Below are 15,995 nucleotides of genomic sequence, written 5' to 3' on the forward strand. Positions count from 1 at the left end.
ACCCTATGGGAGCCATTCTCATTCAAGCCACAAGAGAGGACAAGAACTGCAAAGGAGAGTAGGCATAGATAAGTGCTATGGAGTGGAGGTAAATGTGTAGTGAGAGCCCTTAGAAAGGAAAGGATTTGGCATTTAGGAACTGTGTGGTGCTGGGAATAACTAAAAGGGAACATGTCAGATGAGAGTGGAGTTAGGCGGGGATCGGTTATTCCTGCAGGACTTTCTTAGACATACTCAGACATCTGAATTTCATCCAAGAGCAAATGGCAATCTTGTAGAGGACTTTCGGCAATGCAGGGATGATCTGGTTCTGTTTAGAATTTCAAATGACTCCTCTGTGAAGAACTCTATGGGGAAGATGAGAGCAGGTGCAGGCAGTGGAAGAGCACACAGCAACAAGGAACAGGTGGGCTTAACTGGCAGGTGTGACCAGACAGCAATGGTCTTGTGTCCACACCTACAGCCTCATGGCACTTAACCTGCAGTGTCTTAAATCTGCACAAAAACAGTTGTCCTGGACACAGAAAACCACAGGGCAAGGTTCTACATAACCCTCGAGGAAAGGATTTGTTTGAAGTATGCTTTTTGTTTTGACTTTGTGACTCGGAGGGAGAATAAAAATCAGTCTTCTGGGGCTGGAATATAGACAGTGAGGAGAAGTTCAGAGGGAGAAAATCTAACCCAGACACCAGGACTGGACCATGTAGGAGACTCCAATCCACAGCTGAGAAGAGTCCTTCAGGAACCAGACACTGCGCTAAGTGTTCACACAACCTCATTTAATGCTTGCTTACTAAACCACCTTAAAGGAAGAAATTCAGACCCAGAGGCACAAAAGTGGCCAGGGTCTAACAATGACTTGGTGTCTGTGCTGTCACTGAGACCCTCGTCTCTTTCTCAGATCTGTTCTCCATTCTCTTATTAGCATTATTATTATAGCTAGATTTCAGCACCCAAGCCCCAGTAGAAACCCTAGGAGGAAGAAGGATAACATAGATCAAATCCATTCTTTAAAAAAAAAAAAAAGGCATGGTTCTGTTTTTATTCACATGTAAAATTATACAAACAATCCTACCATTCATCCATTTTAATGTAGCATTCTCCTGGTCTTCTTTTTTTTCCAACTTTTTTTTATTTGAATTTGAAACAGGATTGTTTTACATGACAATCCCATTTCCCTTCTCCCACCAGTCCTCCCCTACCCGCCCCCCCCAACTAAAACCTTATCTGTCACATATCTTTTCAGCTCCCCCTGGATGGTGAGGCCTTCCATAAGGTGTCATCAGAGTCTTTTGTTTCCTTTGGGGTAGGGCTTAGGCCCACCCCCGTGTGTCTTGGCTCAGGGAGTATTCCTCTATCTGGACTGGGCTCCCAAAGTTCACACCTATGCTAGGGATAAATACTGGGCTTCTACAAGAGGTCCCATAGATTTCTGAGGTTTCCTCACAGAAGCCCGTGTTCTTTGGGTCTAGATCAGTCCCATGCTGGTATATCAGACTGGGGAGCAAGAGTTCCCAGATGTTCAGGTCAGCTGTTTCTGTGGGTTTCACCACCATGGTCTGGACCTCTGTGCTCTTCACTGGTCCTTCTCTGCATCTGGGTTCTAGTTCAGATCAGTGATTAGTTATGGGTGTCTGCTTCTACTTCCACCAGCTGCTGGATGAAGGCATATAAGTCAGTCATCAATCTCATAATCAGGGGAGGGCATTTAAGGTAACCTCTCCTCCAAGGCTGAGATAGTTAGTTGGTGTCTCCTAGTCTTCTTGAGACTGGCTTTCTCTCCCCTTGGAAGCTCTACCCACATCACGTGTATGTGTACACTCACCAGCTATCACTGTCCCACCACAAACTCCCACTGTATTTATGGCAGAGATCAGTAATTCATAATTATTCTATCAGTTATCTCTTCTGCTTTGGAGTGGTGGAATCCCTACCATTTCGGCACATTTGACCATCATGGAAACTACATATTCTAAGATCCTATACAGCCAAATATGCTAGGTGAATTAAGTTTAGACAAGAGACAAGAGGATATAGTTAGAGGTAACATGTAGTTGGTTTTATTTTTTCCTCTTTGGGAGCTTTCCACCCAGCTCCCAAATAAATACATGATGACTTATTCTTTCTTAGGAATGCACAGCCTTAGCTTGGCTTGCTACTACCCAGCTTTTCTATCTTTAATTATCCCATTTCTCTGTAACTACATTTTGCCTCTAGGCTTTTTACCTTTCTTTATTCCATATATTTTTCTTTTTTAATTATTTTTAATTACTCATATTTACATATCCATCCCCCCCCAATTCCCTCGCCCTTCCATCCTCCCATGTTCACCACCAACCCACCCCATATTCCATATATTTTTCCTTCCTTCTTACTCTGTGACCGGCTGTGTGGCTTGGTGGCTGACCCATGATGTCCTCCTTTCCTTCTCCTTTTCTCGACCCTCCCCTTCTCTTTTCTCTAGATTTCTCCTCCTATTTATTCTCTCTGCTGGCCAGCCCTGCCTATCCCTCTCTCCTGCCTAACTATTGCCCATTCAGCTCTTTATTAGACCAATCCTGTGTCTTGGACAGGCAAAGAATCATAGCTTCACAGAGTTAAACAAAAGAAACATAAAAGAATGTCACGCATCTTTGCATCATTAAACAAATATTTGACAGCATAAACAAATGTAACACATCTTAAACTAATAGTCCACAACAGTAATATGTAACTTCCTTTTCTCTGAAGCCTGTAACTTCTTGACTTGGACATCTTTGTCCTTGCCTGTTGAGAGTGCCAACAAATGGCTCAATCCTAAAGATAATGGCAAAGTAACTCAGCAACCTGAAGACCCTGGAGCATTCAGAGCAAAGCAGACTAGTCCACTCACTGGCCCACTCCTTGTGAGCATGGGACTATTGAGTGAAAAGAAAACAAGCAAAAAAAACCAAAAAAACAAAAAAAACAAAAAAAAAAGAAAGAAAGAAAGAAAGGAAGGAAGAAAGAAAGAAAGAAAGAAAGAAAGCAGGCTACCTTTGTTAAACTACTGTGTTTGGGTATATCTTCAATACAGAAACTTAATCTAATGTGTACTCTTTCTAAACTTTTATGCAATAATCTTTTCAGGGTTTTAAGGCAAATCCAGTCACTTGCTGGGCAGGAGGTCCACTCTTTTTAATAATGATGAATAAGACTCTTCCATGTGTTTCAGAGTGTCAGATGGACTGTGGGGTAAACAAAAAGACTCGTCCCATTGTCCTGGAAGGGCCCCATAGTTGTGTTTTGTGGCCTGTGCGGTATTTCCATACCCTAGTTATTGTTCAGGATAGGAAATACAATAAGAATTTCTGTTTGAATGAAATTTATTGGGATTTCCAATGAACACTGACACTTTTGGAAGATTTTCTTCAAAGTGCTTCTAAGGAAGTATTTTCTGTTCAAATGTCATAGTCATTAGGCATAACCACAAGCCGGGAATTACCCTACAGAGACTCAGTGGCACAGCCCCAGAGTCACTCCAAGATAAATGTATACATCATATCTTTATAGCCTTATCTATATCTTTATAGCCTTTTGGAGTGCTTTTTATTTTTGTTATCTAATTATAAAGTGATGAAATTATCTTCAGAAAGGATTTTATGGTGTGAAAAAGAAATAGAGAAGATCCTCCCCATATCAGAAAAAAATACTATTTAGAAACTTGGGCCGGGCGGTGGTGGCTCACACCTTTAATCCCTGCTCTTGGGAGGCAGACGCAGGAGGATCTCTGTGAGTTCGAGACCAGCCTGGTCTACAAGAGCTAGTTCCAGGACAGCTTCCAAAGCCACAGAGAAACCCTGTCTCAACCACCCCCCCCCAAAAAAAGAAAAGAATTTGGTTTTTCTATTCTGGAAAAGGCAAAATTAATAGTTCCCCATATGTGGTTCATACCTTTCAGTTCAGTGATTCTTAACCAATGGTGACTTAACCCCTCGGGACACTTACCTGGCAATGTTTGTCTGCTGTTCCTCCAGAGCTTCTGTAACAAAGTGCATGGGCTTTGTGGTTTATGAAACAGGTTGATTGCATCACACTTCTGGAGGCTAGATGTTCAAGATCCATATCCACAGAATTGCTTTCTTCTGAAGGCCTGTCCTTGCGTTGTTAGCTTCTGTGATGTAACACAATCCTCTTCTGTAATGTCTCTGCCAAATGATGGTTATAATGGGTTAGAGCCCAATAACTTCATTTTTAACCTAACTGTGTTTTTAAGATCCTGACTCTGATTATGGTCACATTCCAAGTTACTCAGAGCTAGAATTTCAATATGCAAATCTTAGGTGGACACAATTCAACCCACAAACATCTAGAAAAAAATGCTGGCTTTTCATAATTGGAAAGGTTGCCACAGTTCTATAGAGCCAGCAATGTCGCTAAGCACTTTACAATGCAAAAGATACCTGGCTCACAACAAAGAAACTTCCAGTTTAATATGTCAATAATGTCAATTGTACTAAAGGTTGAAAATCCTTTCAGTTCCAAAGTTGGTTATTTGATCATTTTTCTAAGCTTAAAGAACATATTCCACCTAAAGTGAGCATGAGAATTATAAACTACAACACAATCTTTGTCAGGATTCAGATATCCATTTTCAAGTACCACACAGACAAGCTATCTTTCACAATAAGTTCCAAAGATGCTTCTTGGTAATGTAAGACCAACTACATCCTGACTTTTACACCTAACGTCAAAATTTGCAATAATCCATAAGCATGATACAAGTACATTATATACCTTAAATTTCTAGGCAAATAAATTATAAGAAAAAGAAGCCTATTGTGTAATGTTAACTCTTTTATTCTACAGGGGAAACAAACTAAGTTCAGCTAGAACAGGGAGGGGGGAAAAATGACAGTGGAGATGTGGTGTGAGCCTTTGTATTTGCTTTTCATCTCAGACGAGCAGGTAGGTCAGGATTCCAATTACAGTTCCAGAATCTAGAATGGACATGGACCAGGGGATGCAAATTGTGTTGTAGCAGGCTTTTTTTCCCCTGCCACAAAACAGCTTCTAAATCATGACCCAGAGACTTATTTTTAGTTTTCAATGCTCAGCCTAGCTTAGGATCGTTTTTTTGGCTAGCTTTTATAGTTTAACCTATTTCTCTTCATCTATCCTTTGCCTCGAGGCTTTTTACTTCTCTTTCATTCTGTATGTCATACTTTGACTGCTTCTTGTGGTCTAGCTGGCTGGCCAATGCCTGGCTTCTGGCCCTAGGTGTGTCCCTCTCTTTCTCCCTTTCTCTCTTGAGCCTAGTTTCTCCTTCTACTTATTCTCTCTGCCTGCCAGCCCTACCTATCCCTCTCCTGTCTAATTTATTGGCTATTAATCTTTCTATTAGACCAATCAGGTGCCTTAGGTAGGCAAGGTGAAACAGCAACACATCTTTACATAATTAAACAAAGGCAGCATAAACAAATGTAACACATTAAAGTAATGTTCTACAGTACAAACAAATGTAACACATCTTTACACAGTTAAATATTCCACAGCATAAACAAATGTAACACACCTTTACACAGTTAAAGTAATATTCCACAGCATAAACAAATGTAACCCATCTTTACATTGTTAACAAAGGCAGCAGAAACAAATGTAATACATCTTTGCCTAGTTAAATATTCCACAACAGCCAATATAGCCAAATCAGTGAGTTTTTGGTTCAATGAGAGATCTTGTCTCAAAAAATAATGTGGAAATACCTGGCCTCAACCTCTGACCTCTATATTCATGGGGATACACACACACAGGCACACATATATTGACCAACCACAGAATGAAAGCGAGGGAGAGGATTCTGGGTAGAGTATTCGCTAAGGATAAAAACTCCAGAGAATATCAACATTTACACAATAGGTAGAAGAAAATTCCACACGAGTCCACAGGCATGTTGGAAAAATACTAGGAGAATGCTGACTTCAAAACCAATAGAGCTTCCATTAAGATTCATAGAAATTCAATGAGCCATGTGCTCAGGAAATTTGATATGGAGATGGCTGGTCCTTGGCAAGGACCAGTTTCACTCACTATGTGGGAGGGATGGGTGCCTGCATCCTGCCGACTAGAGATTGAATGAGAGAGCCAGACTGCCAACACAGACCAGAAACAGAGTAAGAGTGGTCACATGAGGTTAAAAGACCTCGTTTTTCTTTCATTTTAACAGTGGCAGAGACCTGCTCTTGCTCATATAAAGAAAGGGAAGATGCTGCAAACACATACAATGTGTTCATAGGTGGTCTTAATTCTAACTATACCAATTTATGACAGAATAGATGGATTTACCAACGTATGTTTATTTTTCCCAACTCAAGAGGATAGAAAATCCAAGATCACAGACTTGTTGAGTCAGATTTCCTCAGTTCTGAGATGGCCATTGTGTCCTCACATCGCCCTGAGGGATGTTCTCATCTGGACATCAACCCCATAAGGAGGATACCACCTTCATGGCCTGAGTACCTCTAAAATGCCCCATCTCTAAGTACTGTCCTTGAAGATTAGGGGTTTAACAGCCTTGGGAGTAGGGTTACAAGAATTCCATCTAATAGCATAGAGTAGTGTGCCACTGTGTGCAACACACTAAAGTATGTAAGACCTCTGAGGAAGACTAAGAAGGCTATAGTAAGCAGGAGGCAAAAGAGAATTAGAACTTGGTCTATCTCATCTTTGGTGGTCCAAAGAATTCTAGTTATTTCCATGAAGTAAAAGGGAAGGTATCCCCAGGGCATGATGAGAGAGGTTGTTGATTAAGAGGTGGGCAGCAACTCGTAAAGGGGGAAACGGTTCCCAAAGGAGCAAGTTGGGCAATAACAAAGAACAGGATTGTGTAGCACAGTTGGAAACCCACAAAGGCCAGGAATTTATAGACACTGCCCTGTACATTTGTGCATTTATCTTTCCTAGTAGTGCTCAGTACCTGGAATAGTCACAGAGAAAACAAATGCTGATTTTTTTTCCAGAACTGGCGTTTTGCCCGGAGACTGAAGCAAAGGATAAGAGCTAAGGAATTCACAGCATCCTATAGACAGTAACCCAGGTGATCTGAGCCAACCTGTTCAGCAGGAGCACGGATTTGACACCCTAAGCATCCAAGGAATATGGAATTCACTTGGAAAGACAGAAATTTGTGTCAGAAATTTAGGGGTCTGTTGAATGGTGTCTTGAGTGGTGAAGAACAACACAAGAGAGAACTAATTCAGAAATGGAGATGAGAGCGTATGTTAAGACATGAGCATGAAGCACTTAAGCCTCACGGAGTTCAGGAGCCAGCAGAAGCTCTGAGCCTGGGGAGTTAGAGCCATCCCACACATCTATTTTGCTGTTGATACAGGCTGGGTCCTGCTTAGATAGGCTCCTCCTCAGGCCCTTAGCTCTGGGCCAAACCACAGTTGCCAAGCCATTCATCCTTCTCCACAACTGCTACAGGGGAAGATCTCTTTGTTTTGTTTTGTTTTGTTTTGTTTTGTTTTGTTTTTTTAAGTTAGCATGCAAAGTAGCATATCCATTCTGGCACTTTTATACGTGTGGGCCATTTTGTGTTGTTCCTATTGACTCCCTCCCCCACCAACCTCCCCCAGCCTCCAAAACCCCCTCTTATTGACTACCTGCCTACCCCATCTGCTTTCATGTCCCATGTGCTCCACTACCCCCACCCACCTTAAAATCTCTTCCTCCCTGCTCATGAAGGCCTTTCTACTTCCATGGCCTATGCCTGCATATGCACACGTACACATATACACATACATGCATATTTCTAAGCTTAAATCCAGTGCACATAGGAGAGAAATTGTGGTAATTGTTTTCCCTCAACTGGTTATCATGTGGAATGTAATGATCTCCAGCGAATGTAATGATTTCTCCTTTCTTGATGGCTGAGTAAAATTCCATTTGGTGTTCGTACCATGTTTCCTTTATTCATTCATCTGATGGGCATCGGAGTTAATTCCATTTCTTACTGAAAATAGATCTTCAAGGATCTCTGTGGTTTGTTAATCTGAAGTCCTTTGAGTGTATACTTAGAAGTGGTAGTTCTGGGTCTTATGGTGGAGAACTTGTGAAGAGCTTCCACACTGACTTCCATAATGTCTGCACCAGTTTACATCATTACCCACAGTACACGAAGGTCCCTCTTTCTTCACATGGGCACTTGTTTTCTTGATGCCTATTTTGACTAGGGTGAGGTAGAACCTTCCATCAGTTTTCTGAATAGACTACCTTCTATTGAGTCGTTGACAATATCATTCATGTAAGCCATGTGTCTCAATTAAATCCACCCCACCTTCCTGCTCCCGTTCTCCCAGGTGCCACCCCCAAAACAAACCCTCCTGCGTTTCACGTCCTCTCCATTTTTTTTCTTTTAAATAATGAACTGAGTATAATCAGTGCTGCCTGTTGGTATGTTGCTGGTTTTGTTGGCCTGATATCAGGTGGGTCTTAGGTCAATTAGAATAGCTGCAGTGACTTTATGAGCACAGTGGCCATGTCAAGGCTCAAAGACAGCATTTCTCAGTCTTCCTCCCCACCCTCCAGTTCTTATTTTTCTGTTTTCTCCTCTGAGTTAACGCAGTATTAATTTGTTTTTCCTTGATAACTAAGAATATTGAACATTTTTTCAAATATTCATTTGTTATTTGCATTTCTTCTTTTGGGAACTATCTTTTCAGTTCATTTACCCATTGATCAGTTGATTCAAATAGTGGTGTTTTCTTTGTATACTTTAGACATTGACTCTGACACATGCAAACACACACACACACACATACACACACAAGAATGTTTCCTATTCTGTAGGTTATCTCTTTAATTCTGTTGATTGTTTCCTTTGCTAGACCAAAGCTTTTTAATTTCATGTAATCCCATTGTCAAGTTTTGGTTTTGGAAAAGCCCTTGCCTATGCCTATGTTCTGAAGTGTTTTCTGTGTTTTCCCTTGTCGGTTTGAAAGTTTCAGGCCCTGCATTCAAACCTTTGAGACATTCTGAATTGACTTTTATGCAGGGCAAAAGACAGAGATCGAGTTTCATTCTTTTACCAGTGAGGATCTGGTTTTCCCAGCACCATTTGTTGACAAGACTGTCTTTTTTTCCCTTCCAGTTTATATTTTTCACCTTAGTCAAAAATTAGAAGGCTATAACTGACTGAGTTTGTTTCTGAGGTTCTTTTTGTTTATTGTTTGATGTTATTATAAATAGTTTTTTTCTTTTCTTCTCTCTTAATAACTTCATTAGTGTTATGTAAAGGGGCTGCTTGTTTCTGTATGTTGGTTTTGTATCTTGCTACACTGTTAAAATTGTTGAAAAGATGTAAAAGATTTCTGGTGGAGTCATTAAGGTATCTTAAGAACAAGATTATATTACCTGCAAATGGGGATACTTTGACTTCTTCCTTTCCTACTTTTAATGCTTTCCTTTCTCTTTTGTTGTTCTACATGAGACTTCAAATACTGTTGAATATGAGCAGTAAGATTGGGCACCCTTGTCTCCCACAGTGAATTTGGAGAGATGGTTTTAGTTTCTTCCCACTCAACGTCACATTGGCTTTAGGCTAACTGTAGCTCTTCATGATGCTCAGCTTTGTTCTCTCTGTTCCTAGTTTCTTCAAGGCTTATCAGGAAGAGATGCTGAACTTCGCTGATGATCTTTTCTGCTGTGAAATGACCATTTGATTTCTGTCCTCAGCCTGTGTGCTGAACTAACTTATTGGCTTATATATGGTAAAGCAACCTTTCATCCCTGGAATGAAACCAACTTAGTCATAGTGTAGGATCTTATTATGTTCTGGAAAACATAATTTGCAAGGATCTTATTGCTATATTTTATATGTATATTCATCAGGGAAATCAGTCTATAGTTTTCTTTTTGTTACATCCTTATCTGGTTTGGGGCCAGGGTAACTGGCCAAGGTAACTGGCCATCTAGAATAAGTATTCCACCCATTCCTATTTTGTAGAACACTGGGAGAAGTATTTGATATAATTTGACAGTGAATACATCTGGTCCTGGATTTTTTGTTGTGAAGATAAATTCTATTACTGCCTCAATTTCACTGATTATTATGGATCTATTAAAATTATTTATATCTTCTTAATTAGATAAGTCAGATGTGTCTAGGAATTTATCCATTTTTTCTAGGTTTTCCAGTTCTTGGAAATATATTTTTAAAGCATTCCCTAGTGGTTCTTTCAGTCACCATTTTATTGATTTCCATTCCAATCTTTACTGTTCCTTGTCACTTATGCATTTGGGTTTAACTTCTTATTTTTCTAAAAATCTTTAATTGCATCATTTGGTTATTTATCTGAGTGATCTCTCTCTTATCTTTTATGTAAACACTAAACAATACATCAAGAAGATACACAATTATAAATATACATGCACCAAATATTAGGGTTCCCAGTTTCATTAGCAAACACTAATGGATGTAAAGTTGTGATAGTTCTGATATACTCTTTGAACTGGCCCATAGTATTGACATTTCCAAAACTGCTGGGGTCCTCTGTTACAACTGGGCCACACTTTCACCAATAGTCTCTTATAGGCTCTCTTTTTGGTGCCAAGCTTCAATTTCTCTTCATGACCCCTTCATTCCTGGGACTTCAGCTGCTACTGAGGCTGTACCTTCACCAATGACCTCTCCTGGCCTCTCACGGTGCCAAGCCTCAGCTGCTCTCCATGACCCTTTCATGGCTTCAAATCCAGTACCACCTGGTGATGCTTACACATTACCAAGTCCTGCTGCCAACCATGGCTGCCTCTAGAGCACAGCTTCTCTGCTCTCAGAAAACACTTCCCAGAAGATTGCATGTCAATAGTGCTGGTCCCCTTTTTATTTTTTATTTTGTTGGTGGTGGTGGTGGTGGTACTGTTGTTGTTGTTGTTCAGTTTCTTGTTTGTTTTTGAGACTGTTTCTTTGTGTAACACCCTGATGTCCTGGAACTTGCTTTGTAGACTATACTGGCATCTAACTCACAGAGATGCACCTATCTCTGCATCCTGAGTGCTGGGATTAAAGGTGTACCTGGCTTGCTGCTCTCTTCTTAATCATCTCTAAATTCTCAGCTCCAGCTGACCAGCAAGCGACTCTTGTCCCAGTAAAGCAAAGGTTTCGCTTTAATAGTTCTGGTATCTTGTTAATCACAGTTGATTCTTCAGCCCCAGCTAACCAGAATGTCAGACTCATAAATCAAAAGAAAAAATGACCCTGATAGAGTCTTTAATCTTTCCTTTGAAACTTTACAAGCCAGGTTGCCATCCTCTGCACTACTCTCAAAATTCTTATCTTCCAAGCTCCCACAGAGCTCTCAACACTCAAAGGCTTTTTTAGCCCAAAGTTCTTCCCCAATCCTCCCAAAAACATGGTCAACCCTGCCACCACAATACCCCACTCCTGATTTGTCTTAGTTAGGGTTTTTATTGCTGCAACAAAACACCATGACCAAAAAGCTAGTTGAGGAGGAAAGAGTTATTCAGCTTACACTTCCACATCGCTGTTCATCACCAAAGGAAGTCAGGACAGGAACTCAAGCAGGGCAGGAACCTGGAGGCAGGAGCTGGTGCAGAGGCCATGGAGGGGTGATGCTCACTGGCTTACTCAACATGGCTTGCTCAGCCTGCTTTTTTATGGAACCAAGGCCACCTACCCAAGGATAGCACTACCCACATGGGCTGGACCCTCCCCCACTGATTTTCACTTGATGGAATCTGAATTATATCAATATCTGCTAGGTCTGTTTGAAATATGGTATAGTTTGAAACTGATGTTTCTTTATTGATTTTCCATTTGGAAAATCTAGATATGAGAGTGCTGTATTTGTTACCTTTTTTTGCATGTATAGGTTGTGCACTGTGCATGCATGTGTATGTGTGTTTACATGTGGGGACATACATGTGTACACAAGCAAGTATGTGTGCATATGCACATGTGTGCTCATGTTTATGGAGGCCTGAGGGGTGGCATTGGGTATTTTTCTCAATCACCCTTCACTCTACTGAGGCAGGGTATATTGGCAAACCCTGAGGTCACTGATTCCAACTTGTCTAGCTAGCCTGTATACCCCGAGTGTCCCTTGTCTCTATGCCTCCAGAGCTCTAAAACGGACTGCCATACCTGCCTGGCTTCATGGGTACTGAGGATCTGAACCCTGGTCCTCATGTTTGCATGACAAATGCATCATCCACCAAACTATCTCCTCAGCCCCATGTTGGCTAATTTTAAAAATAACTCTGCATAGCATCATTGAGTTAATGATAACATCTGACAAATGCTAACTCCATGTTCAATGTCTGCTCCACTGAGTATTTGCAATGGGTGCATGTACTTTAACAACAGGGATAATTCAGATTGTAAAGAAACCTAGAGTCTTCAGATGAGCTTTAAGTACAGAATCCAGATCTGATATTATAACAGCATTTGTTCTCAGGATAGCACAACAGGTCACTTCCTACCCAAACCTGCAAGGACTATACTAAGTCTGAATTGGTCTTGGTTAAGGTCTGCCCAGCTGTCAGTATTTGGGCTTCTGAGATACAGATAGAAAAACCAGTGATGCTGAACAGTGATGCTGATGTGAGAGACAGTAAAGAAATAGAGAAAAAAAAACAGAATGAAATCTAATTACACGCACTTTCACTTAAAACAAAATTGATTGAGTTCTGCCCAAAGTGGCTTCTTGTTTCCTGTGCCAGGAACTACTGTGCAGGCCCAGCAGGAAGTGTGCGACAGAACAGGATCACCTTACACCCTCGTTTTATGGTTCATTTCACTTATTTAATGCAATCTGAGAAGCTGCAAAAGGAGCAAGTTCGAAGAGGGAATAGGCTTTTTGTCTTGTTTTGTTTTAAGTTTCTTTGAATCCAAACATTTGTTTTTACAAGGTGCTTAAAATCCCAGAGAAACTGGGCTTCCAGAGTGGCCAGGTGAAGACATTTCTCTTTGTCACACAGCTGAAAGCAAAACACAAAGTTGAGTTACGTCTGCTTCCTTTTCTGTCCTACTTGACATCATTTTAAACATGAAGAATGACAACTATGCCTGTGAATGGGCTAAATAATCTTGAATTCCATGAAAGCTCCTCGTAGAGTGTTTAATTCAAGAAGGGGGCCCTGACATTGGCGGGTTATATACTTAAGGTGGAAAATGACCATTCATTTGTCAAGCAGAGGAATGAGTTCATTTCACTGTCTCGCTTGGAAATGTGTGAATCGAACAGCTGGATTTCCTTGCAGTGGCATACCCTGTTCCTCACATGCTGTCTGTCTTTCCCCTCCAGGGACCTCAGTATGAACAACATCAGTCAGCTGCCCCCAAGCCTCCTCCACAGCCTCCGCTTCCTAGAAGAGCTGTAAGTACCACACTGCTGTCTGGATGCATCCAGTCAATGCTGAACACATTCCTGCATTTGTCTCTCATACTTGCTGTGGGAACCAGATAAAACAAGTCAGGGAAGCCGTCAGCACCAATAGCTTTGACATATGAAGAAACACTTAGGAGGTGGGGCAGGGGGAAGAATTGCTATGATTCTGGAAATCAACTTATAAAAGAGTTTACCATGAGGCTACAACTTTCTAAGGTGAGACTGAGCCAAACAAATTAAAATTTTAAAGCAAAGACTCTTTAAAAAGAGCTGGATGGCTCTCTGGAAACAGTTAAACAGCAGGGTATTAAAAGTTTGAATACTGGTTCATGTTTATTAAAATAGCAAGTAAAGCTATAATGAAAACCAAAACTGCTGCTTGGTTAGGCTTATAACTGGGAGAATTGAGTCCATATTGCATAGCACCAAAACTCCTTGTCCTAATCACTTTTAATTACTATTTCCCTACTTTTGAATTTAGCTTCCCTCAAGGCTTCAACAGAGAGAATGTGAAATCCAGAGGACTTAAGAATGGGGTCTTCTAAACTCACTATTTAAAAAAAAAATCTTTAAGGAGAAAGATAAAATTAGCTAATGATACACAGAGGAACCTTGATTAAGTCTAGTGATCACTTTCCAGAAGATGAAAAGGAACTGTATAAACCAAAAATCTGCATTTACAAATTCATTTGATCCTCTTACCCTGTTGAGTGATGGAAGATCTGCACCATCGTGGTCCCTGTGAAGGAGGCTTGGCACCATCCATTGGATAAATCCTCTGACTGTTGATTAAAGGGATTGTTTTGGCAATGACCTCTTTTGAAAATTCGTCCTTTATAAACCCTAAAGTCGGGGTCCAATTTGAGGAGTAATTTGAATCATTGGTGCACCACGTGACCCACCCCATGGGAGGTGGAATGTTCTGTCATAACCAAATTGCACGACATTGATCATTTCTTCAAGAGGATAGCATTCCCAAATTTTCCATGCTAGACCTTTATCTATTTCTTTTTGATGGTTTTACAGTTTAAAGAACACTGTTGGACTTATTGCTAGAAAGAGTTGAATGTAACCAATTGGTTGTCTAGTGGTGTTGTGAAGAATCCAAATATTAATTTATATAGCAAGTCTTTTGTCATTTAGAGACTATATTCAGTCTATATATATAGACTCCTCTTTCAGTCTCTCTATGCTATATCAAGTTCACTTCCATGTCTGCAACTTAGCCTTCAAAAAAAAAAAAAAAAAGCTAGGAGCATGACTGTTGTAGTCATGGCCTATACATAATAAATGATAAAGTTCTGAAAAATAAAAAGTGAAACACTTAGGAGCTTCTTGTACTTATTAGCATTATCTGTTATGATATGCTACTTTAAGTAAATTTCAAATTTGGGACTGTGCTTAACTACAACCCTCTTATTCTCCTTCCCCTGCACAGTTAAGTTGCAAAATTTAGCTCTCTGTACCATCATATTCCTAAGATAAGAATTATGTATTGTTTCCTCTTTTAAATATCACAAGGCACAATGCTTCCTTTTTTCCCCAACACATACCTCAACCTTAGACCACAAACTGAATCAATAAATAATTCACTTCCCCAAGGACTTTTAATAGAGTTTCCCCCAGGGTGACTTAGCTCATTCAAAATAACTCCTCTTTCTTCATGAGGTAAATGTTAATTCTGTTTCAAGGGCAGTTTGTCAAAAGATAATTGATGGGGAGAAAACCAGACTACAGGGAGAGGGGGAGAAAAGAACCATTCTAAAACGCTGCTTTTTATGGATAATCTCCTATTTAGCTCTCTGGAAGCTCAAATACCTTGGTCATAGAACCACAGAATTCCACAATTAAAGATGACTCTTTAAAATTATTCCACTCTCTTTTCTCTCTTCTGGAATTTCATCTTCTGAGCTGACTGGATTGCAGAATTTAGGGTTAAGACTTGAGTCCCATGAGATGGTTCAGTGGGAATAAAAATTTGCCACCAATCCAAACCCCAGACCCCACATGATGGAAGAAGAGAACCAACTCCTCCAAAATGTCCTCTGAGCTCCACACTCAAGCATATGAGTGCACACACACACACACACACACACACACACGGGAGTGGGGGTATACAAGGATGGGTGGGTAGGTGGGAGAATCTGGGAGGAGTTGAGGGAGGGTTAAACATTATCAAAATATATTGTATGAAACGAATTTCATTAAAAATTTTTGAATTAAAACAAAAGAAGAAGCAACAGAGGCTGTTGATAACTCAGACAATAACAACTCATTCTGCTGCTGCAGAAGACCCAAGTCTGGCTCCCAATACCCACATCAGCATCCACCTATAGCCCCAGCTCCAAGCGACCCAATACCTTCCTCTGTCTTCCACAGGCACCTGAGCCTACGTGCACACATCCCAACACAGTCACATACATACATATAATTGAAATAAAATAATAAAATATTTTACTATAAAAATAGAAAATTTTGAATAATAACATTTAATAATAAAAACATTTTAATAATAAAATTTAATATACAAAAAATAAAAAGGGAAAGAATGCAGCAACAATGCTGATGGGGAGGTAGACAAAAGGGAACACTTACACATTGCCAATGGGAAGGTGAGCTGGTCTGCTC

The 15,995-nt window shown here is 40.4% G+C and overlaps 1 protein-coding gene across 1 annotated transcript in view; it reads left to right on the forward strand.

Moving 5' to 3' along the window:
• Positions 1-15,995, forward strand: part of Lgr5 (leucine rich repeat containing G protein-coupled receptor 5) — an 89,666-nt gene that overhangs the window by 19,585 nt on the left and 54,086 nt on the right. Inside the window, exon 2 of the mRNA XM_035451361.1 lies at positions 13,284-13,355. Coding sequence (XP_035307252.1) covers positions 13,284-13,355 — 72 coding nt within the window. The remainder of the gene's footprint in view (positions 1-13,283; positions 13,356-15,995) is intronic.

This window comes from Cricetulus griseus (genome assembly GCF_003668045.3).
Source record: "Cricetulus griseus strain 17A/GY chromosome 1 unlocalized genomic scaffold, alternate assembly CriGri-PICRH-1.0 chr1_0, whole genome shotgun sequence".
NCBI lineage: Eukaryota > Metazoa > Chordata > Mammalia > Rodentia > Cricetidae > Cricetulus > Cricetulus griseus.